The sequence below is a fragment of the Anarhichas minor genome, unplaced genomic scaffold (genome assembly GCF_050575085.1).
Source record: "Anarhichas minor isolate MPS153535 unplaced genomic scaffold, ASM5057508v1 ptg000017l, whole genome shotgun sequence".
NCBI lineage: Eukaryota > Metazoa > Chordata > Actinopteri > Perciformes > Anarhichadidae > Anarhichas > Anarhichas minor.
Window position 1 is genome coordinate 19,458,375 of NW_027466463.1, and position 21,626 is coordinate 19,480,000.

At 42.3% G+C, this 21,626-nt stretch overlaps 2 protein-coding genes and 1 long non-coding RNA gene across 3 annotated transcripts in view; all 3 read left to right on the forward strand.

The window, feature by feature from the left end:
• Nucleotides 1-911: 911 nt before the first annotated feature.
• LOC142952112 (uncharacterized) lies at nucleotides 912-2,303 on the forward strand. The gene is made up of 3 exons (XR_012954646.1): nucleotides 912-998; nucleotides 1,646-1,808; nucleotides 1,975-2,303. It is a non-coding gene; the product is annotated as an uncharacterized LOC142952112 (long non-coding RNA).
• A 1,708-nt stretch (nucleotides 2,304-4,011) lies between these two features.
• Nucleotides 4,012-11,358, forward strand: pdk2a (pyruvate dehydrogenase kinase 2a). Its single transcript, XM_076094133.1, has 11 exons — nucleotides 4,012-4,205; nucleotides 4,854-4,995; nucleotides 5,484-5,555; nucleotides 5,969-6,153; nucleotides 7,560-7,649; nucleotides 7,866-7,943; nucleotides 8,308-8,387; nucleotides 8,510-8,608; nucleotides 9,466-9,576; nucleotides 9,761-9,874; nucleotides 10,035-11,358. Exons 1-11 carry the CDS (start codon nucleotides 4,088-4,090, stop codon nucleotides 10,176-10,178), a joined length of 1,233 nt encoding a protein of 410 aa, XP_075950248.1. The 5' UTR covers nucleotides 4,012-4,087; the 3' UTR covers nucleotides 10,179-11,358.
• Nucleotides 11,359-14,705: 3,347 nt separating this feature from the next.
• Nucleotides 14,706-21,626, forward strand: part of myo1d (myosin 1D) — a 79,525-nt gene continuing 72,604 nt past the window's right edge. Inside the window, exon 1 of the mRNA XM_076094135.1 lies at nucleotides 14,706-15,232. Within this exon, the coding sequence (XP_075950250.1) occupies nucleotides 15,138-15,232 (95 nt within the window). The 5' untranslated portion in view covers nucleotides 14,706-15,137. The remainder of the gene's footprint in view (nucleotides 15,233-21,626) is intronic.

Sequence of the window (21,626 nt, forward strand, 5' to 3'; positions counted from 1 at the left end):
CAATGCATTGTGGGCTGGCCCATTTGAAGCAACTGCACAAAGGCCCTAAACAGTATCCTAATGTTTTAAATTACAGTACACTACAGTATTTTTTGGAAATCTGCAGTTTTTCCAGAGGAGGACTGACTTCAGAGGACATGTGCTACACATCAACAAGACGTCCTGCTTCATCTGCATCAATCCAGTTGTGTCTCTACAAATTAGACGGTAATTAAAAACAATATTATTTTCCTCTCAGTATGTTATTCATACAGGTAACGTAGCATTACCGAAAATAAGGTTTGAAATCAAACTGATGCTCTGCAAGCTGTCTAGCTAGCCAGTCTATGATTCTAAAATGTCACTTATCAATGAGGTTGAGATTTGAATAGCTCAAACATTTGTATTCACATGCATTTTAGAGTCACCGTTTAATCAAATGCTAACCGTTTAATTTCTTAAGACTGGTAGCAGTTGTTGCTAGCTAGCTAGCTGATAGCCTTTTGTCCCTTGTTAATAGCTTCAAATGCCACAAAGAAACAAAGAAACTTGAAGGTGGGAATGGTTAGGGGATCATTTAAAGTAGAAAGGTGGTTTATTTTCCTCCTTAAAAACCATATGGTATTCATAATATGGGTGTCTTTGTCTGTTCCCTACAGATGTCTGCCACCACAGCTGATGTTGAGACAACCCTCACTCTACCTGCAAGTCCTCGCCTGATACTGCCTGGTATGCATGTCATTGGTAGACATATTACACATTAGATTGGCCATTGTTTTTTGAATTTACAGATGTTTACTCAAGGTGAGAGGCATTCTGATGTTGCTATTACTTGAAGTTTCAGGTGGAACAGGGCAAGTCACTACTGGACGCTGGATGATCACCCTTGAGGGCCGTGTTATAGCTGAGAGCATCACACCAACTTTCTTGACGGGACTTGCTGCTGTGTTTGTGATTTACTATACATTCAACCTTCAATACCAAGAAGAGGCGGCCTGTACTCTAGAATTCATTCAGAGGTAAGACTCATTTAATTTCCTTGTCGTCATTATAGTATTTTTTTGGACAATTACTATTCTTGAAACCTTAATAGCCACAAATCATTACTTTGCACAGTTAAAAAGATAGTTTGGATTCTTTAGCAGAAGATGGTATTAGTTACTTACCGGTATTTACACAGACATTAACTCAGCAGAAGATTGGTCAGGTACCAAAAACATTTCAAGCCACAACACACACAAAAAAAACATGAAGCATTCATACCTATATTAAGATAATTCTGCTGCTTGATGCTCCTGTCCGATCTCTCTGTATCTTAAAAATATTTTCTTTGTTGAATTACGTCAGATTATTACTATGCAGTGGAGCCAATTCTCATATCACGCTGCCTATGAGCTTTATTAGAGGCGTAATATGTGAACTGGCTCCAGTGCGAAGTAATACTGCCAGTCACTGGCAATTTTCAACAAATAATATAGTTCCAAGATATAGAAAGGTCTAATACGAAAATCCAGCACCGGAATTACACAAAATACCTCATGACATCAGAACTGGTTAGTAACTCATACCACCTTATGTTAGAAAATTGAAACTACCCCTTTAAGACTACAAAGTGTTCCTAATAGTTTTTCATTCCGTCTCTGATTTTACACTATTGTGATTTTAGGCGCTTCATTGGTATTAATCCAGAGAGAGGAACAAAGGCCATTCGGGGCAAGGTTGTCTCCAAGAAGACGGGTGTGATCGTCCAGAAGAAGTCTACCACCGTCAATACACACGTCTCCTCACTACTGAAGAACCTCCTGGACTTTGAATGGGACTTCATATAGGTCAGTAAACTCTCTCTCGTCTCTCACTCTCTCACTCCATATGTTGTTTTGACATACTGACACTTTGGTATTATCAGCTACATAAGCGTTGATTGGACGTTGTTATTGTACATTCCTGACTCTAGAGTTATTTTGATTAATTATTTTGTTTGTTGTTGTTTTACAGTGGCAACACTGGAATGTATCTATGGAGACGAACAACCACCAGCAAGGTGATGGCCATTTCTACCTGACCCAGAAGATTCCTCTATAAATAAGGACTGTCCACAACCACCCAGACTTTTCTTCATGCACCTACCTCACAGGACTCTTAAGAGGTAAAGCACAAGCCTACCTTCACTTTATTTTTTTCAAGATGTTGATATTGATGTATATTTTCTAAATGGTCTTAATGCTAATTTTCAAAATGTCCTGACTGATTAACTTTTAAAATGTTGTTCATAGTATAGTTAGTATAGTTTACAAATGTTGCTGATTATGCATATCTTCGAAATGTTCTTACTGATGTATATTTTACAGACAGTAGAGAATGCATTGCAGTACATTTAGATATTGTCACTATTTGAAACTACTTTTTGAGAGAACATCAACGTATCTCAAATTATTCTTTATAGGTTATTTATTTTGTATTAGTTACCTTGGTATTCAACTATTTAATTTAAAACTTATGTCTCAATTGTTTTCAAGTCGTTGCCATTGTTTCAGGCAGACATGGCAGTTTTTAATTTGCTACTAAAAAATCTCTTTGGCTTGTTTCGCTGCCAAACAAGCTGGGTCGTCCAAGTGTTTTATTTTGGTTATTATTATTTTTTACACCAGCGATATTTATGTTGACACTGTCCTGTTAAATAAAAGTTTGTTTGATTTATATCCTTTCTAAGTCGTTTATTGCTTATGTTGCATAATTTACATGATAATGCAGATGTCTGTTGCCCACAGAAAAATAAAGTTGTAATGTTAATTGCATTGCAGATTGATATTTTAGATATTCTAAGCTGTTAAATTGAGTTATTGTATTATCAATGTTGCCAGTATACAGTAAACACTGAGAATTTAAAGTAATATAACTCCTTAATCAGAATGTTACTTCAAATAATCACTGAAAAATACTGCATTTTTACTGTAATAGACTGAAATATTTCAACAGTATGACTACTGTAGAATTACAGTATGTTCCTGGCGTCTCTGCTGCCAGCATTTTACTGTAAATTGAAAAAAATACAGAAACACACTGTATTATAATTTTACAGTAATAGGCTGTTAAGTATTTCACGGTATGAATACTGTAGAATTACAGTACATTGCTGGCATCTCTGCTGCCAGTATTATACTGTAGATTGAAAAAATACAGAAATATACTGTATTCTACTTTTACAGTACTATGCTGTTATGCCATTTCACGGTATGAGTACTGTAGAATAACAGTAAAGAGCTGGCGTCTCTGCTGCCAGCACTTTACTGTTATTTAACAGAGAAATTTGTTACAGTGTAGTCATCCAGTCCGTGTATGTCCATTCAGTATTCATTTCTTTGCACTATTTGTATTGTTTACAACTTACAAACCACTTAACTTTACTTTGTATGTTATATTTCATTGGTGCATCTTTACTTTTATTTATCTAATCTTGATACAAACAATTTTTTTTCACTACTTGTGTTCATAACAGTTCTATTCTTTACCTTTATTTATCCAGCTTCTTTGTCGTTGTTCCTATAGCTGTTATTTCTATTTCTGTGTAAGTAATTTAATGCTGTGTGTAATTACACAATGAGAATGTATGCCGTAGTGTCCCCTTTTACTCTTTCTTTATATATTTTTAATGCTTTTATTTCTGTCTATCTTTCCTTATGTTCTACGTTAGTTTGAATGTATGTATTTTGCTGTCTCTTATTGACAATCTGTGAATTGTACTGAAATAAAGAAATACTTCCCTGTCCTCCACAGAGCTCTGATGAACTCAACACCTCTGGGATGAACCGGACCGCCGACTGTGAGCCACGTTCCGCTCAGTCACGTGGTTGTTTGTTCGACGACTGATTAGTTAATCACCTATTTATGTCATCGAAGGAGAAGCTGCCTCTGTGAGCATCGACCCTTCACTAGCCCCGCCCTCCAGGGACTTCCCATTGGCCAGCCCGGAACGTAAATAAAAAAATCCCGGCCTCCCTATTGGCTGAAGCTGTTCCTCGGTCGCCTCTCTCGTCCGGCCGTCAGTTTCGGGGATTCCTAGCTTAGCATCGGACCTTTGTGGACACAGAACCCCTCCACAGCTGCAGAAATGAAGTTCGTTAGGTTCATCATGAAAAACGCCGCTTTGGCCAGCGTGCCCAAACACATCGAGCATTTCTCCAAATTCTCCCCCTCACCGCTCTCCATGAAGCAGTTCCTCGATTTCGGTGAGTATTGATCCGCGATCGGAGCGATGTGCAGACGCGATTCTCCAACGGTGCATGTTAGCGGAGTCACCGTCTGCTCTGCAGAGGGTCTGAAGCAGCATAGTGCTGACGGTGCAGTGTTGCATCATATCTCTGCACTGTTTGGGCCCTGTGACAAAAACAGTTGCTCCTTCTAATGATCAGCATACTGATAGTTTGTTTAATAAAGTCTCTCAGCAGATTGTAAATGAACTATCGTGCAAATTGTGCAGTATTTTTTTTTAATTAATCAAATAGTCGTGTGATTGAAATGTCAGATAATATTTAAAATGCATATATATTTCAGTACCCAAATTCACAATCACAAAATCAAGAGTGCTCCATGTTTTAATATCGATGAAGTTGGGAGCAACTTATTATCACATTCACTCTTGATTCATTTCCAATTTTTCTTCGTCAATGTAAAAGATACTTTTTGGAGTGTCCAAGTTGGTTGGAAACTCTGAAAAGTATTTCTAAAAATCCAAATATGTTAAATTTACTATAGTTTAAGTTGTAGAAAAAGCAGAAAATCTTCACATTTTAGACATTTTCCTTGTTAAATGATGATCAGCTGATCAATATGTGGCCTCAGCTCTGCTTCTTGTTTTTCTCTCTGTGCTGACTCAGGTTCCATCAACGCCTGTGAGAAGACGAGCTTTGTCTTCCTGAGACAGGAGCTGCCAGTGAGACTCTCCAACATTATGAAGGAAATCAACCTGCTGCCCAACAGACTGCTCACCACCCCGTCTGTGCAGATGGTGCAGAGCTGGTACGTGAACCGGGGCGGTGGGTTTCTGTGTTGTTGTGATGTGAAGTTACACGACGTCTCCACTGTGGCACATTGTGCCAAAACAAAAGAGCAGACTGAGTCTCTCTCAGTAACTCATTAAAACGTGTTTGAAACCAGATTCCCCCTGACGAGTGAGACGTTTACAGACACAGCTGTTGACTCTCTTTATGGTCATGTAGTAGGTCATGTAGTTGGCCAAGTTGAACTGTTTCCAACTCGCCCTGTGAAGGGGAAAGGCTCTCAGCTGTGAACTTTACCCTAGTTTCTCCTCTTCTGTCACGTGACCTTGTTTTCAGGAGCTGCTTTGCTTTGCTTTGTGACGAATGAACTACAGCAAATACCCCTGCAAATATTTGAAAAACACATGTTTTAAACCAGGAACTTTCACAAGTAAACCTCCTGCAGGACTCAGTCAACTGTTTGTCTTGCATTTTACTACAAATGTGTTTGTGTTTTTTTTATATCAGGTACATCCAGAGTTTAATGGAGATCCTTGAATTCCTAGACAAGAATCCTGATAACTTCAAAGTCCTGGGAGAGTGAGTTCCTCATTTTGTTCGACAATCTCACATTTGTTTATTAGCGGCTCACCCTTTATATTTAAAGCTTCTGTGAGGAACTTTTAACTGGTTATGAAACAGTCAGTTTAATACTGATGCCTCGATGTGACCTATAAAAGTAAGGAATGGGAGAACCAGGACCAGGACTGAGAGCTGCAGACTGTCAGACCCTGCTGCAGTAAAATGAGGTTTTCTAAAGGGACTCTGGTGCTCGGATACACTACCACTTTTGTCTACAGGGGCCGCCAAAATCAACACAAAATGAAAGTTCCTCTAAGTAGCTTTAAATGAAGCCTGAAGTTGCTGTTTTTCATGTCACATCATTGGGAAAATGCTATTTTAATGCTTTTTAATGCTCATTCATTTGCTTACTGTCCTCCTGCTTTCCCCAGGTTTGTTGACGCCTTAGTGACCATCAGAAACCGGCACAACGATGTCGTGCCGACTATGGCCCAGGGTATCATCGAATATAAAGAGACCTTCCCCCAGGACCCAGTGACCAACCAGAACATCCAGTACTTCCTGGACCGCTTCTACATGAGCCGCATCTCCATTCGCATGCTCATCAACCAGCACAGTGAGGAACATTCCATCATTTACATTTCTTTGGATTGCCGGTATGCGATCAGATATGAGCTCTAAAAACGTTCCAAACACGTAAAGCCTCTATCTGGTTTAGTCAAAAGTTAGTTTTTACTCTTCTTTGTTGTGTCTGTAATGAATATTTTCACACCAGGCTGTGTGACATTATTATCTTACTCCCTCTGCTCGCTGTCACTCTCTCGACACCCAGAGGGAAAAACACGTCTCTCCACTCTGGAATAATCTTTAAAAAAACAAAAGTGTCGTCTCACAAACGTTTTTTAATTTATTGTCACATCCATTATAGATTTTCACGAGGGTTGTTTTTGTTCGCCTGGGGAACGGTTTGAGCCGAGTCAGGCTTCATCATATAGTTCATAGATAAACATGCAACATTTTTGTTTCTCCTTCTTTCTTTAGTCAACACTTTAGATGTCCCGTCCTCATGTCAAAGTGTCCTTGTGTAAGACACTAAACCCCAGATCTCAAATTTAATCCACCAAATGAATGTATTACAACATTTTAAAGGTACAGTGTGCATCATTTAAAGGGATCTATTGGCAGAAATGGACCGTAATATTAATAAGTATGTTTTCTTTAGTGTATAATTATCTGAATCGTTGTCTTTTCGTTACCTTAGAATAAACCGTTTATACCTGCATACGGAGCAGGTCCTCTTCACAGAGACTGCCACCATGTTTCTACAGGAGCCCAGAACGGACAAACCAAACACTGGCTCTAGAGAGGGACATTCGTGTTTTTCCGACACACTGGCCCTTTAACTGGCGAATATCTGATTTGGCTTAAACTACACACTTGATTGTCTTCTTCTTTCCTTTTACGCATTGATTCCAGTTTTTTTGATATCATAACTTAAGACTACACTATTTGAACTGCTGATTTCCTGCTCTGTGATGACAACAACATGCTGTTCAGAGTCGTGTTTAGCATCGTGAGCTCGTAGAGTTCTCGTCATCGGTCATGTGGAACAAAGATTGTTGATGCTTATCGTGTTGATAAAGTGTAATCTACGACCGCAGCATGAAGGGGAAACCATCACGCCTTCAAGAATTTACAGTAGCAGCTGATATTTGTCTGACGCCGTGTTTTGGCTTCTATGTTTTCTAAGTACTTGTTGTGTTATTGGTGTTACTGGTCTGGGTATCAACATACTTCAATACTTTCTGGGTACCAAAGTATCATAAGGTGGAACGCAAGATTGGCTTATTTTGTCTTATAGAAAAATAGTTTTGTAGAATAAGCTGTATATTCTTCATAAAGAAAAGTATGATCTTGGCATCAGTACCAAAGCTTTTCCTGATGTTGTGGTTCACTGTCGATGATTACAGATGCCACACGCTGTGCTTTCTGTACTTAACTCGGTTCTTTTGTTCTCCGCAGCTCTTATTTTTGATGGAACCCTCAACCCGGTCCATCCAAACACCATTGGGAGCATTGACCCCCACTGTGAAATCGCAGATGTCGTCCAGGGTAAATATGAATTATGTTTGGAGATAAAAGCATTAGATGAGCTGTGTCAAATATAATCTGACTTCTAAAGAACAATAGCTTTGATGAGCTACAATGATGTGTCTTTCTCAGCTATTCATTCTATTGATTACTACTTAAACATTAACATTGAACAGGTTTTTTTTGTATTGTGATCATATTTTCTGACTTTTATCCTTTTTTATTGTTTTGGGTCAGATGCTTTCCACAGTGCCAAGATGCTGTGTGACCAGTACTACCTCCGCTCCCCTGATCTGATTCTCCAGGAGATGTGCAGTAAGCTTACATTCATTTAATCTGGCAGATTAAGTACAAACCCGATTTCACTCTTAATGCCGACACCCCAAAGGGCAAAAGTCCTCGTCGTTCAGTCAAGAGATTTAAAAAAAGGACAAATGGAGCCGAGTCCTCTGTGTGTACACACAGCATGAGTGTTTGTATGTGAATTAGCGTTCAGCCAGATGGACCTGAGAGGCCTCTAATTATAGCATTGAAGCTCAAGTAAAAGGCTGACTGCATCAGACAATATTGACACGCAGACCCTCAGACAGTAAAACCAGAGCTTAGCAGAATAATTGCCACCGATAATGCATTTTAAATAAAGCGGAATGAATTAAGAAGCCGTTTGTCTTTTGTGCAGGCAAGAAGAAGAAGAACCTTCCCATGAGCATCGTGTACGTTCCCTCTCACCTCTATCACATGCTGTTTGAGCTCTTCAAGGTGCGACACATCCTGTTGATTTTAATTACAGACGAATGAATGATATTACAATGAAAAAAATACATTTAAAACTACTTCAAGATGTCTGTTATTATGCTATATGTTCCTTTTTTTTTTTGTAGAATGCCATGAGGGCCACAATAGAGACTCACGACAACAGCAACACGCTCCCACCCATCCAAGTCATGGTGTCTCTGGGAGACGAGGACATGTCAATCAAGGTGGGTTGCACGTTCAAAGTACAGCTTCTTGAAATACACAAATAAAACTTTGGGATATTTTGGTGAAAGCGTGAAGAACAAAGAGGGACTCCGTTCTCCCAGGAGTCACTTATTAATAGCGGGTGAATTGGAGTTTTTAAACTGTCTGTGGGCGTGTTTTTATGTTTGTAAGCTCTGTGTGAACCAGCAGGTTTTTAACGAGTTTAATGAAGTCTGTAAAGATGTAAACATTTTCACTAAGTTAATATTTTACACTGTTCAAATCAGTTTAGTATTAAATGAATTCATTTACCGGCCCTATTGAACACAATGCCTTTGCTTTCAAAGCTAAGGGAGTCACCTCTCTTTGTTGTTGCCACCAGAATCCTTCTCTAAACCTGTTATGCAACGACTTCACCCTCAGTTAATCACAGTGCCGATCGGAAAACAGAGCTACTGAGCTCTGAGAAGATTAACTGCACGGGCGATCATAGCGCGTGTTAATGCCCATGTTGTTACCAGGACGTGTTCCCGCTTGTTGTGACTCATTCATAAAGTCAGTGATGAACCACACAATAAGACGTATATCAAAATACTTGAAGCTGCACTTTTTTTCTTCGATGTACCTCCTCTACCAGTTGACCATTTGCACGTTTACCATGAAATATGTGCATTACACGGTGAGAGGGCCACTTAGCTTTCACCGTTGAGTTGAGGCCATGTGTTCAGGACAGGCGGCTCCACCTCTTTATGGCTCAGCGCTGTTCAAGGACCTCACGTCATTCTCTGTGACGGCCCGTCTCACCTCCCTGTGACGGCCCGTCTCGCCTCCCTGTGTCGGCCCGTCTCACCTCTCTGTTTCTGACCCCCATCTGCAGGTGAGCGACAAGGGTGGCGGTGTCCCCTTTCGGAGGATCGAGAACCTCTTCAGCTACATGTTCTCCACTGCTCCGGCTCCACAGATAGGAGAGCGCACTCGGCCTCCACTGGTACGTAGAGATGCAGGCGGTGGGGTGTTATCTACTCGTTTTCACTCCTACATTTATTGAAAAAAAATTCTACGTTACACAAAGCATACTTGTTCCATGGAGGAGCGCTGCTGCTCGCAGTGTGACTGAGAACAAAGCCTTCATAAACCCTTAATTCCCCCCCCCCCTCTCCCTCTCTGAACAGGCTGGCTTCGGCTACGGTCTGCCCATCTCCCGTCTCTACGCCCAGTACTTCCAGGGGGACCTGCAGCTCTACTCCATGGAGGGCCACGGCACTGACGCCGTCATCTACCTGAAGGTGAGCCAGACGTGGTGATCGTGCACGAAACTGTGACGAGACGCCAGAAGAGTTTGAAAGTAGAGAGAAGGACTGTCTTGTGGCAACACCTCTGCAGACCTGTGAAGCAGGTATCACAGGGTATTTGTAATTACAAGTCGTCCCTCCTGTCCCCCCCCAGGCGCTGTCCACAGACTCCATCGAGAGGCTGCCGGTGTACAACAAAACCGCTCTGAAGAACTACAAAGTGAGCCAAGAGGCCGACGACTGGTGCATACCCAGTAAAGAGCCTCTAGATCTGAGCATCTATAAGGTTCCCAAGTGAAAGTGGCCCGGTGCTTCGAGCCTACACACCACGAAGCCTTCACAGTTTCTGTCTTCACCACGTCGTCGTCTGTGTGGCAGATGTGTGCACCGGACCTTTTGTTTCTGATGAGAGGTCATCTCCAGACTGAACTTATCTTTTTAGTCAGGTTTTAGCAATCTTCATGTTGCTTTTAGTCCCAGTTGTCCTTTCGGGTTCTTCATAGGAAAATAGAAAACAGCTACTAACCGATAGGACTTTGAGAGATGCTGCTCCAGTGTTGCATCGTGTGCAGGTAGAGACGGAGCAGGTTACAGGTTTGGTGTTTAGGCTAAAAAAAAAAGTGTGAGTATGAGAGGACCGATGCAGAGGAGGGTTTATAATATTCCAGTTTTACGACACCACACATGCTGCAGATGTTTGAGCAGCCACTAATGGAGGTATTGAACCTCATCCTGTAAGGTCACCCAAGCCTTATAGTAGCAACTTCACCCAAAGGCTCATTTCATTGAAATACTGAAGTATCTGAGATAATACTCCTGTTGCACCGTGTTCATTTTGAGAGTACTGTAATACTGTTGGATCCGTAGATTTGAACAAATGTACGACTGTTACATTGATCTGTTGTTGTGCTTTCTGTGTGGATATTCATCGGAGCTTTTGATATTTCCCACTCTAAATCACAGTATTCGCGTTGACTGATAAGATACGGCGTTATCTTAGCATCAGTTTTTTTCTGGATCGGGATGAATGTAATCCACTCTTCTTCTGCGCATTCATTTGCATTCATTACGGAGACTGAGAGTGGATTGATAGAGCAGCTATAGGACCCATGTGCTCTGTGATATAGCAGGCTTTTAGAGCCAGCCACCAGAGGATCTGCTACACTTTTGTTTGTGTGGTTTAAGCCGAGTTCACTAGAGGCCAGTGTTATTAAAACCCCAGGAGGCAGTGTATGCCATGTTTGAGTTCTCTGTGATCCAATGAAGCAAGGCCAGTCTCAGAATGTCTTTTCACACTGTGCCATACGAGGAGAAAGATGTTCCCGGGTCCATATGTGTGGAAAATGCACAGATTTCTTTTGTATTAAATTAATCTTAAATCATACAGTAAGTTAAAGGTTATTTTTATAGCTACGTGACTGAAAAGATTGTATATAGTGTGAATACAGCCCACATAATAAACTTAAGTACTAAATGCTTCTCTTGTGCTGTTTTATCCGGGTGTGAGTGTGAGTGAGTGGACGACAGTTTATTAGGAACAGCCGATTGATTATATCGACCAGTGGAGGATCCCCGCGGTGTTGTCTTTTCTGTGTGGGACGAGAAGAGGGAAACTAAAGGTGGTTTGTTTTTACCTCTGTGTCACTGGATCTGTTCTGGATCGGGTGGTGAGATCAAGTTCAGCAACTCTACCCTGCAGCCATTCCAGCTCCAGACCCTCGGGCACAAAAAAAATAGATCTTACCACCACGGAAAGATGTATGTCGGTAGAAGTTTCCAGCCCCGCTGGTGCTCCTCTGCCTGTGGGGACAAAGAGTGACGCGCTGGATCACACTTCTAAAAGCCAGGCCCAGAGCCCAGTAAGACAGAGGTCATGATGGGGAAACGGACGGGTCACTGTCCTCTGCTTGTTTGGGAATGTGAACCTAAAGGGAGTTCTAATAATAGATCATGAGCTTCTTTGCACTGAAAATAGATGGAGGTTAGTGTGTCATGCGTTAGTCATGGCAGGAGTGAAAAATAACTGCACGTTTATGTTTTTAGAAGAAGAGAAAGAAAAATCAGGAGGCACGTTTTTGTCTTAGGTCAACTGGCTTTAATATTTATATTCATAACAATTTACAAGTAGTTTTGACGAAGCAGTCTGACACATTTTATAGGGATGCCTTTTTTTGTTGATGAATGGAAGATCCTGCAGGGGACAGATGTCAAGAGAGGCTCATTTTACAGGCCGACCGGCCAACAGCAGCAGCAGCAGCAGCTGATCTATATGCGGCCAGAGCACCAGAATGTTTACCTCTAGGCCACCACCGCTCCACGGAGTGGAAAGAATCCAACAGCGCCCTTCTCCTTATCTCATTCAAACAACAGGCTGACAGACTCTGCATAGCAACAGGGACCGCTGCAGTACAGCGACAGGAACATCCTGTCCAATATCTGCACGGTCGTGTGTAACTACCGTAAAACACGAGGGGAGCAATAAATGAATATGTCTCTTATGTAAGGTTGTATTTTAAAGAGTGATCTACTCTGCACTTCTCATGTGGAGAACAGAGTCTGTTCAGCACGAGTTGCAGCCTTTATTAATAATAAATACAAAACCAAGCTCAGAAATCACAACTATAAAACTCCACCTACATTAAGTTAACAAACGCACAAACCCTGTTATAAGAAAAGTAAGAATTAACCAGAATGAATAACTAATAATTTGTTCTCATTACAGTGACATTGTGAACTTCTCTGCTGTAATTCATGCAGTAAAATCAGGCATTTGTACGTTCCTCACAACAATGCTGCTGTCCTGCTGTGATCTAATGATTAGTGATTATACAATAAGTAAGTGAGAAACCATCTTACATAACCGCTGAGCCGCTGTTGTTGTCCCCAGATGGTTGTCTTAGCTGAGGCTTCGTTTGTAACTTCTTCATCTTGTGCAGTTGGCGGCGAGTCTGTGAGTTCGAGCTTTGCTCTCCGATGTTACGAAGCCTGAAGGCAGACGGAGCTTAAGATTCATACATTATGCAACTAAAGTTTTGTTTTTTTCCCTTTCCCCAGATGTTGCTCTGCACAGACAGAACTGTGCTGAGCTTTTGTCACACTGAGCCTATAAAGAGAATAGAACATTCATTATATTAAAGGCAATTACTTACAAAGCCGTGTGACAGACTCAAGTTCTGGTCGACACAGCTTTTTATTTCAGGCTGAGCTGAAGCTTTTTGTGCAAGTAAAACTCTATGTACATGTACAAGTACAAGTGATTAGTCAATAGACAGAAAGTTAATCTTAGTTAATCAAACTTTCTCTGCCTCCAGCTTCTGAAATGTGTGTCTTTTCTTTGTCTTTGTGTCCAGAAGCTTAACATCTTTCAGTTTTTGGCCTTTCCATTTGAAGACTTAAAGAAATTGCCACTCTACTCAAATCTGTGTTTCTCTGATATTTAGTAATTTTATAGACCAACGATTATAGATTAATAGAGAGAATAATCGTCAGATTAATCGATAATAGAAAAAGTTGTTAACTGCAGCCATAACGGATGGTATGAAAATGATTCTTTTTTATGAGGCACATCCGGCCTTCACACCCACATCACCTCCGACCAACAATTCCAATTTTCCATTTAATTCATTCCTTCAACCTTTAAATTATATTTTCCCTTCATAATGGTCTTAATGTTGTTTTAAAACAGTTCGTATTTTAATTTAATCTTTTCAGCTTTTTTGTCCTAAAAACAGTCCAATTATATCATATTCTCGTCCTTATGCCTTTCCAGAAATACAAAAGTCCTTCCTCTGTCTGCTCTGGACTCAACATGAGCTGCAACATTTATATGTTAATCCTTAAATATTATAAATCTGCAGCGTTTCAAATCTAAGCTAAAAGAAGAAAAGTACTGACTCTGCTGCTTTGCAGGAGATGGAGAATCTCAGGTGTGAACAAACAACACTTCAGCAGATCTGACTCAGGTCCTCTACAGTCTGTCTCCATCAGCACATCAGCTATGAATGTCAAATGATATTCAATCACAGAAGCATTTACGCCGTCAGAAAAGAGTCCAGAGGGAAAAACAACGTTCTTTACGTAAAATAGAAGATTCTTTATGTGCTGCATCACTCTGTCCTCTGTGGACTTCATCCTGACTGCTATAAACGCAAACCTTATGGTTGAAATGATGACGAGCCAGATTGTTCTGTAATATACTTTAATGTGATGATGACAAATGTGGGTCTTTCTTTTCTTAAACTGTCATGGTCGTATGTCCATGATCTATCCATCCATCCATCCATCCATCCATCTATCCATCCATCTATCTATCCATCCATCCGTCTCTCTACAGGTACCTCCCTGTGTTACCACCAGGTGGCGCACTAACACCAGTGTGATGATGCTGGTGGAGACCTGGATGTACCAGTGTCTGTTCTTGGTGTTCAGCTTCTCGTCCGGGAGCTTTTTCAGACAGGAGGCCTCATTCAGAGCCACCACAGACCGGAGGAACCGACTCAGACCTGATCGGTCGGTCGATAACGGTTCAAAGTCAGCAGGTTGAATGGAGAAAGCTGCACACTCTCAAACATGAACCATATTCCTCTCATTCATATCCAATTGACAATAATTGTGATGAGCAGTCATTCTTCCTTTTATGGTAACAGAGGGCATCACACAGTCGGTGCGTTTTCTCCCTGCGACTGTTTTACAACTTAGAGGAGGCCCCGTCATCACCGAACTATGTACCAGGAGCCGTGGAGCTGTGGTCTCCAGAACTATTTGGCCAGTCCGACCAGCACCTCTCACCACCGCAGGGCGGGGGGCGGGGTTACGAAGAGGCGGCTTCAATCCGATTGGTGGAGGTGTCGGCCCGGGGGACGACAGGAGAGAGAAACTCCAGGAAAACGGACGGAGCTCTCGCGCACGATGTAACGGGAAGGTTACTTTTTTTTGTTTGTTGCGTAAAGAGGAAACTTTGGACGGACATGAGGATATTCTGGGATACTACACGACTTCAAATATAGAAAAGCCGGACTCGTTTGGGGGAAATAGTTATTTCACGATTTAAAGCCACACGGAATAAAAACAACCAAACATTTCGAGCGTCATCAAACTGAAATTCCAGTTTGACGGATGAAAACGTGTCCACGGAGGAGAGGAGGCGTGCACAGGAGCCCGCCAGTGCTCACCTTTAGTCGACACTTCAGAGCAACTTGTTGTTAAAACTTTATTTTTTCCACGCGCTTAAAAACAACAACAACACACAGGTATCAGCATGGCAGAGCACGAGAGCCTGGAGTATGGGAAAGCGGACTTCGTGCTTTTGGACAACGTGTCTATGGAGGAGTTCATGACGAACCTCAAACTCAGGTAAGCGGCCATTCACCTTTTTGTAAATCCACGCATGCTCCGCAGAATAACGAGAGAAAAGACACACACACAGACACACACACACACTCTCTGTTCTGAGGGCGAACTTTGTGTCATTTCTAGCATCACTTTATCTGGATATGTGTCCGGTTGTAACAGGTGCTACACGAGTGTTTTCACGCGCATTGTTGGACATCGATACGTGAATGAGCACAACTTGCGGAACAACCCAGCGGGACGTTGTCATTGTCCGCACCTGCAGCCACACCGTAGTACGGCTGCTGGAGCGATGCCACCGCATTCATGTGGTCACAGCTTTCGATCAAACCGGTATTTCAGTTTGGAAACATGTTGACTCCACCCAACCTACACACACACACACACACACACACACACACACACACACACACACACACTGTTCTGCAGGCCGGTTTCTATCAGCTGTGTAGTTAGTGGCTCTGTGTCAAGCATGTTGTTTTTTGTGAATGAACAGAGCAGTTGTGGTTCATACGTTCAGATCGGCCTCACCTCTGACTTCTGTGAGAGAGTCACTGATCCCTGACGTCATGGGGAGAGTGTGAGGTGGAGGTGGACAGTGATGGTGCAGTGGAGGGTTGTGTGGGTTTCTACTGGAGGAAACTCCTCTGCCTTCATACTGCGGTGGGTCTTTGACAGCACAGCAGATGATAGAGCAGTATCTGACTCTAGAACAAGTTGTGGTGTAATATTAACACGATTAAAGGTGAGATATTGTCCAAGTTTAACAGGAAAATGGTCTGAAATTGTCCCGTCAAAGCATTTGAGGACATGTGTGCATAGAAAATGAAAATATGTCCCTGAATTATTTTCTAGAAGCCAAATACTTCTCAGGAGCTGAGCTGTTGTTGCTTTGTGGGAGTTGAACTTATTGTTTGAATATTCTGGAATGTTTGTTTCATTTTGATTTGTTTCAAGTTTGATAACTTTGTCTCAAAAGCCTGGCGTAGAAGGCTTGGAAGATTTACTATTGAATTAATCATTACCTTTTATTTTTATAGGTTACAATTATGCTTTGTTAATAATCTATAAGATAATAAGTTATTGACTCCCTGAGGGAGAGATTCTCATGTTACCACAGTACAAGACACCGTGATAGGAAACCGATAACAAGCTGTAAAAAACCCAGTAAAATATGACAAGCTATAAACATCATATAAAGGTACATCACAATATTTAGGCCGAATAGTGGTGTAAATCACAAGTTTCATTACGATACTGTAGGATAAATACCTGTGGGATAAATATTTGGAGGGTTTGAAGGATGCATGTTTTCCCTTCTATGGCTAGAAGAGTGAGCTCCAGGACCTCCTTTATACTAACGAGGGAATGTCCTCCACATCAAAATGTTTCCGTTTCCTTTTCTACCATCAGGGTTTTTTCATCTGCTCGTTCTAATCGAGTGTGATGCATGCTGGTAGTTTCTTTGCCCTTGGTTCCTCCTGCCTCTAGAAACTTTGTGTTACTTTAATTTGGGTTAAGCACGTTTATCGTGGTGTGTTTGAGGTTTAATTCATGCTTAGGAATGTAGAACATCTAGGTGAGGGCAGCCTGTGTGCACATTCTGTCTTTAACCGTAGAAATGTGAAGCTGAACATGTCCGGTTAAGAGAGTCCAGTGTGCATGTTTCCTGGAGGTTACGGCCGTTCTGGTCAGCTGTGTTTTTGTATCCAAACCTCTTGAATAGGATGAGTTTCGGTGGTGTAAACAGAAGCTCCAGCAGCCCGACAAGAAGTCCAGAGAGCAGCCAGACGGCACCAGCCCTCCTCTCCCTGTTTGTTTTCCCTCCAGCTAGCCGGTCCCGGAGCTGGCGTGTGCAGATTGTTATTTGTAGAGGGTGTGACCGGTCAGGAGCGCCTCCTTTTTCTTTTTTGCTCTTTTCCCCCTCTAGTCCGAGGGCGTGTGTGTGTGTGTTGCCGGGGTGGGAGTGGACCACTTGAAGGAGGGATCCAGAGGCCAAGAGGCCTCTAATGGTCTCCATTTGTCCTGGAACAGTTATCTCAAAGCCTGCAGGGCCAAAAGCACGTCTGCACATCTCTCCTGGGTGTATTTTACGCTACACTGCATTGTGGGAAATGGCTGCACACTAAAAGCTCGGTTTTAAAAATACTTAACAAAATGCTCCGTCACTGCAGGCCTCATTGAGCGACTCTCCCGCTGCTGAGTTTGACGAGCATTTCTTCTGGTGCCGTTAGGAGCCGGCCACGTTGAGTTGTGGTAGGCAGTAGAAGTGGCAGCATTTGGACCAGAGTGCTCTCTCTCACTCTCTCTCACTCTCTCACTCTCTCTCACTCTCACTCTCTCACTCTCACTCTCTCTGTCACTCTCTCTGTCTCTCTCACTCTCTCTGTCTCTCTCACTCTCTCTGTCACTCTGTCTCTCTCACTCTCTCTGTCACTCTCTCTGTCTCTCTCACTCTCTCTGTCTCTCTCACTCTCTTTCACTCTCTCTGTCTCTCTCACTCTCTGTCACTCTCTCACTCTCTCTCTCACTCTCTGTCTCTCTCTCTCACTCTGTCTCTCACTCTCTCTGTCACTCTCTCTCACTCTCTCTGTCTCTCTCACTCTCTCACTCTCTCTCACTCTCACTCTCTCTGTCACTCTCACTCTCTCACTCTCACTCTCTCTCACTCTCACTCTCTCTTTCTCTCTCTCTCTCTCTCTCTCTCCCCCCCAGACAGGGTTGTTCAAGTTGACATTAACTTGTGTTTTGACTCTGAGGTGGAGCTGCGTGGTCTGGTCCCAGAGAGCCTCCCAGTCCCAAAATAGAGCCCAGCAGAGCCCAGTCTCTGTTCTAGAGATGTCTGGAAGGATAAAAGTTCAAGCTAAATTCCTGTAGCGGCTTTGGGAATTTGCTTGAATCGACCAGTCAGCATATAAGATTTCTTGGTCTGAACTAAAGATGACAGCGCGTTACGCACTGAAGGGAATTATGGGATCAGAATACACGTTTTAACGGTGACTGCTCTGATTCTCTAGATTGATTTTTAATTGACGCACACAGTGATGCTGCAAATCAGACAAAGCTGCGCATAGGCATGAGACGATATGAACACTTCATGTTATGATTATCCTGGACAAAATAAATGTGATTCACGCATTATTATCACCGACATATTTTAAGAAACTCTTAAAATGGCTCTGAAACATTCTGACAATTCCCTTTCCCTCATATTCTGTTTAGAAACAAATATTTGCATCTTTTCTTTTGGTGAAAAACAAACCAACGGTCTTAAAGAAGGTAATCATGAATCATTTAGGTCCCCCTGCATAAATAAGGATAAATAAGAAAGATAGTGTGAGTCTGTTCTTTCTTCATTATTTCCTGTGTTTTTTTAAATCATGCTCTATTTATCATTATTGTGAGTGTTTTTATTGCAATCCACGATATCGTGATGAATATATATCGTCCCATCATCACAGCGATTCAGTGTCTCTCTCTCCAGCAGGATGGATGCACGAGGGCTTCAGTCTAGATCTCCTAACACCCGTCTGAATAAATGTAACTACAGACAAAGTAGAGTTGACAGGAAGCTGTTCCACCCTGACGGTGGTGAGCGAGGGCTCAGTGTGCTGTGGTCTGGTGGTACCGTGAGCCGGGCAGCTGAATGTCTTTATAAGGCGTTGTTTTGTCGGTCCCTTTGGAATTCAGGAAAAAACCATTCCTGCCATGTGTTTCCCCAAATAATTACAGAAGGATTTCTTCAATTCTTCCACCAAATGAGTGTCTGATATTCCAGATAAACAATAAAAAAAACACGACTGAATGAAACTTGGTCGAGAAGAACTTGACAAAGAAGTCTGAGCTTCACAGGACGGGACGTTTGTTTTAATCATGTTGGAGTGCGTGACGGGTGGGGTTTATATCCCACAGCAAAACACAATGACAGCACAAATATGTGCACTATTTGATAGTCAGCGTAGCACACACCACAGATGCCCAGATGTGGTATGCACCCCTGTCTGCTGCAAATATGTTCAACCAGAAGCTGATTTTAGCTCAGGACCGAACCCTCCTGTTTTTATTATCGGGCCGGAGATAATCATTTTCAGGATATTATCACGGCTGAATACACGTAAATATATTCTGAGAGCTGCTGTTTCTTTCACTGTATGAGCCACTCTGAGTGATTTGACCTCTGAACCCATCTATGGGGGAGTTCAAGAGGACTTTGAACAGGAAGTCTCCAATAATACGGAGCAGGCCGACCAGGCAGGAAAGCTGGCATTTCCCCTTCGCCTTCGCTCCTCACGTTTCATTGCTTCCTGCAGCTCCTCTTCATAGCCGAGCTGGGAATCCTGTGTGCAGAGTAGACGGGCACGTGTATTTCAGATCCAAAATGCTGAGCTAGCATTGATGCATGCTCTTAAGGGGTTTGCATAACTCACAATCAAAGCGTTTCGAAGCGAAAGTTCTCACTCTTTTTCCTGGATTTGACCATGAAATTACATGCAAAGTATTCTCACCTGCTGTTTGAAAGAACAATGGTTCTCCTGTTATAACTGGTGGAGCGGAGTAGAAGAGGTGTGGTGCAGAGAGGCACAGCCCGACTCTCTCCTGAAGACTAATCAGAGGGCTCAAAGTACCCAAGTGGCTCAGGTAGAGCACAGACTTTGTTCTCCCTCCTGTGAGATACGGCTCAGTAATTATAGATAGATAGATGTATACTTTATTCATCCAGCATGATAAGCCCGCCTTTCTTTTCAGTGATAGCTCAGGTGATACTGAAATGTTTTTTTATGTCGTAGGTTCCTAAAGTAAGCTAATCGGTAATGTTATAATTAGTGTGAATGCTAGCACTAGCTGAGCCGCTGTTGGCTCTGCTAAGTCTGGAATAACTGGAAGGGTTTCTGAGTGAAGGGGGGTTGTGTGAGGTACTTCTAGTGTATTAACTGGTGGCCGGGCGTAGGGATGGGTATCATTAGGATCGTGTCGATACTAGTACTCTTATTGATGGTGCTTATCGGTTCTTTTTGGTTATATTGTGTGAAAAAAAGACAATTAATAAGGAAAAGAATCCCCATTGCTTTCCTGGCAGAACACAGCAGTTTCTGGTCTCTGGCGGCCTCGATCGGTAGTTAGTTTGTGTTCTTGTGACTTTCTGATCTGAACTAACGTGGCGTCCACTGGTACTCCTCCCTGCTTCAACAAACTAGAGCAAGCCAACCGTAATATAATATAATATAGCTGTTGATAAAACACTGACTGTAAGGATGTAAAGGGCATCGTGCAGAAAGCTACGTCACATGGGAATGTGTTTGCAGAAGGGCCAAATAGCATTTTGAAGCTAAAACAGAAGCATTATATAAGGGACACCATTGTGAAGCTAGAGAGAGTAATAATAACAATGCTCCTTTTAATTTAATCGTATTAGAATTCAGCCTCAAAGCACTTGAAGCCAGGGTGCTCTCCTCAGCTTGATCTCACATGTTTGCTCTCTTTCTTTTGCTCATTCCATCCTCCGCAGTAAAAACCAAAGTCCATGTGCAGAACACACAGTCCTGGCTGACGTCCTCACCCTGCAGCAAAGATGGAAACGGGTGATACTGTGCAGCCTCTAAGAATATTTAATCCCAACCCGCTTATTAAAGTTCTCTTTCCTTTTTAGCGGTGGTCAGTGACTGGAAGAGAAATATTTATAGATGAACTCTCGGATAGACGGCGTTCTCCTTCTGTCCAGTAGCTCTTTTCCTCAAAGTCAATCACAGTCGTAGGTTTAAAACCCTCTGAACCCACATTGTGATCTCTGTGGCCTCGTTTTTCACTGCAATATCTAAATCCTGCACCTCTACGGAAACAGCACCATCATGGCTGAAAGTAGAGAGAACTCAAACATGTCTTTTGTCGACCATAAATCAAAAAATTTATTTTAGAAAAATTGGAAAACAATGAAATCTATACATCCAACATTAAGGCTCCACGTGCCTCCACGTGCTACATATATTGAACTATTTATTTTACAACGTCTACGTACAAACTCTCCCGTCCTCTCCTCAATGCACCGCGATCAGCAGCCTGCAGTTCAGTCAAAGTTTCACCGATTTCTGTTAACGACATGTTCAATGAGACTTGTAGAATGAAGTGTTTTTGATGAAATTTTGGATTCGGTTGCTTTCTGACGGTGGCGTTCGTCACACATGACGTGTTAAAGGACCGTCGGAAAGATGACAATCTGACGGTAATGTTGGTTTTCACAGCTTCTGGCTGTGATCAACAGGGCAGTTTTGCCGCTTGTTGTGAAAACATGCTTTTCAATCCTGCCGGCGGGTTTTGGGCTTCAGAGGGGAGGAGCAGGATCTGAGGGAGATGATAGGCCAGTCGGGCTGCTAAAGTATGCTTCTTTTATGTATTAGTCGTC

What these genes read in the sequence shown, in the direction of transcription:
- pdk2a (XM_076094133.1), top strand. Translation starts at nt 4,088, where the DNA reads ATGAAGTTCGTTAGGTTCATCATGAAAAACGCCGCTTTGGCCAGCGTG. An exon ending in AATCGCAGATGTCGTCCAGG is followed by an intron (nt 7,650 to 7,865) that starts GTAAATATGAAT and finishes GTTTTGGGTCAG; the next exon opens with ATGCTTTCCACAGTGCCAAG. An exon ending in ACGCCGTCATCTACCTGAAG is followed by an intron (nt 9,875 to 10,034) that starts GTGAGCCAGACG and finishes GTCCCCCCCCAG; the next exon opens with GCGCTGTCCACAGACTCCAT.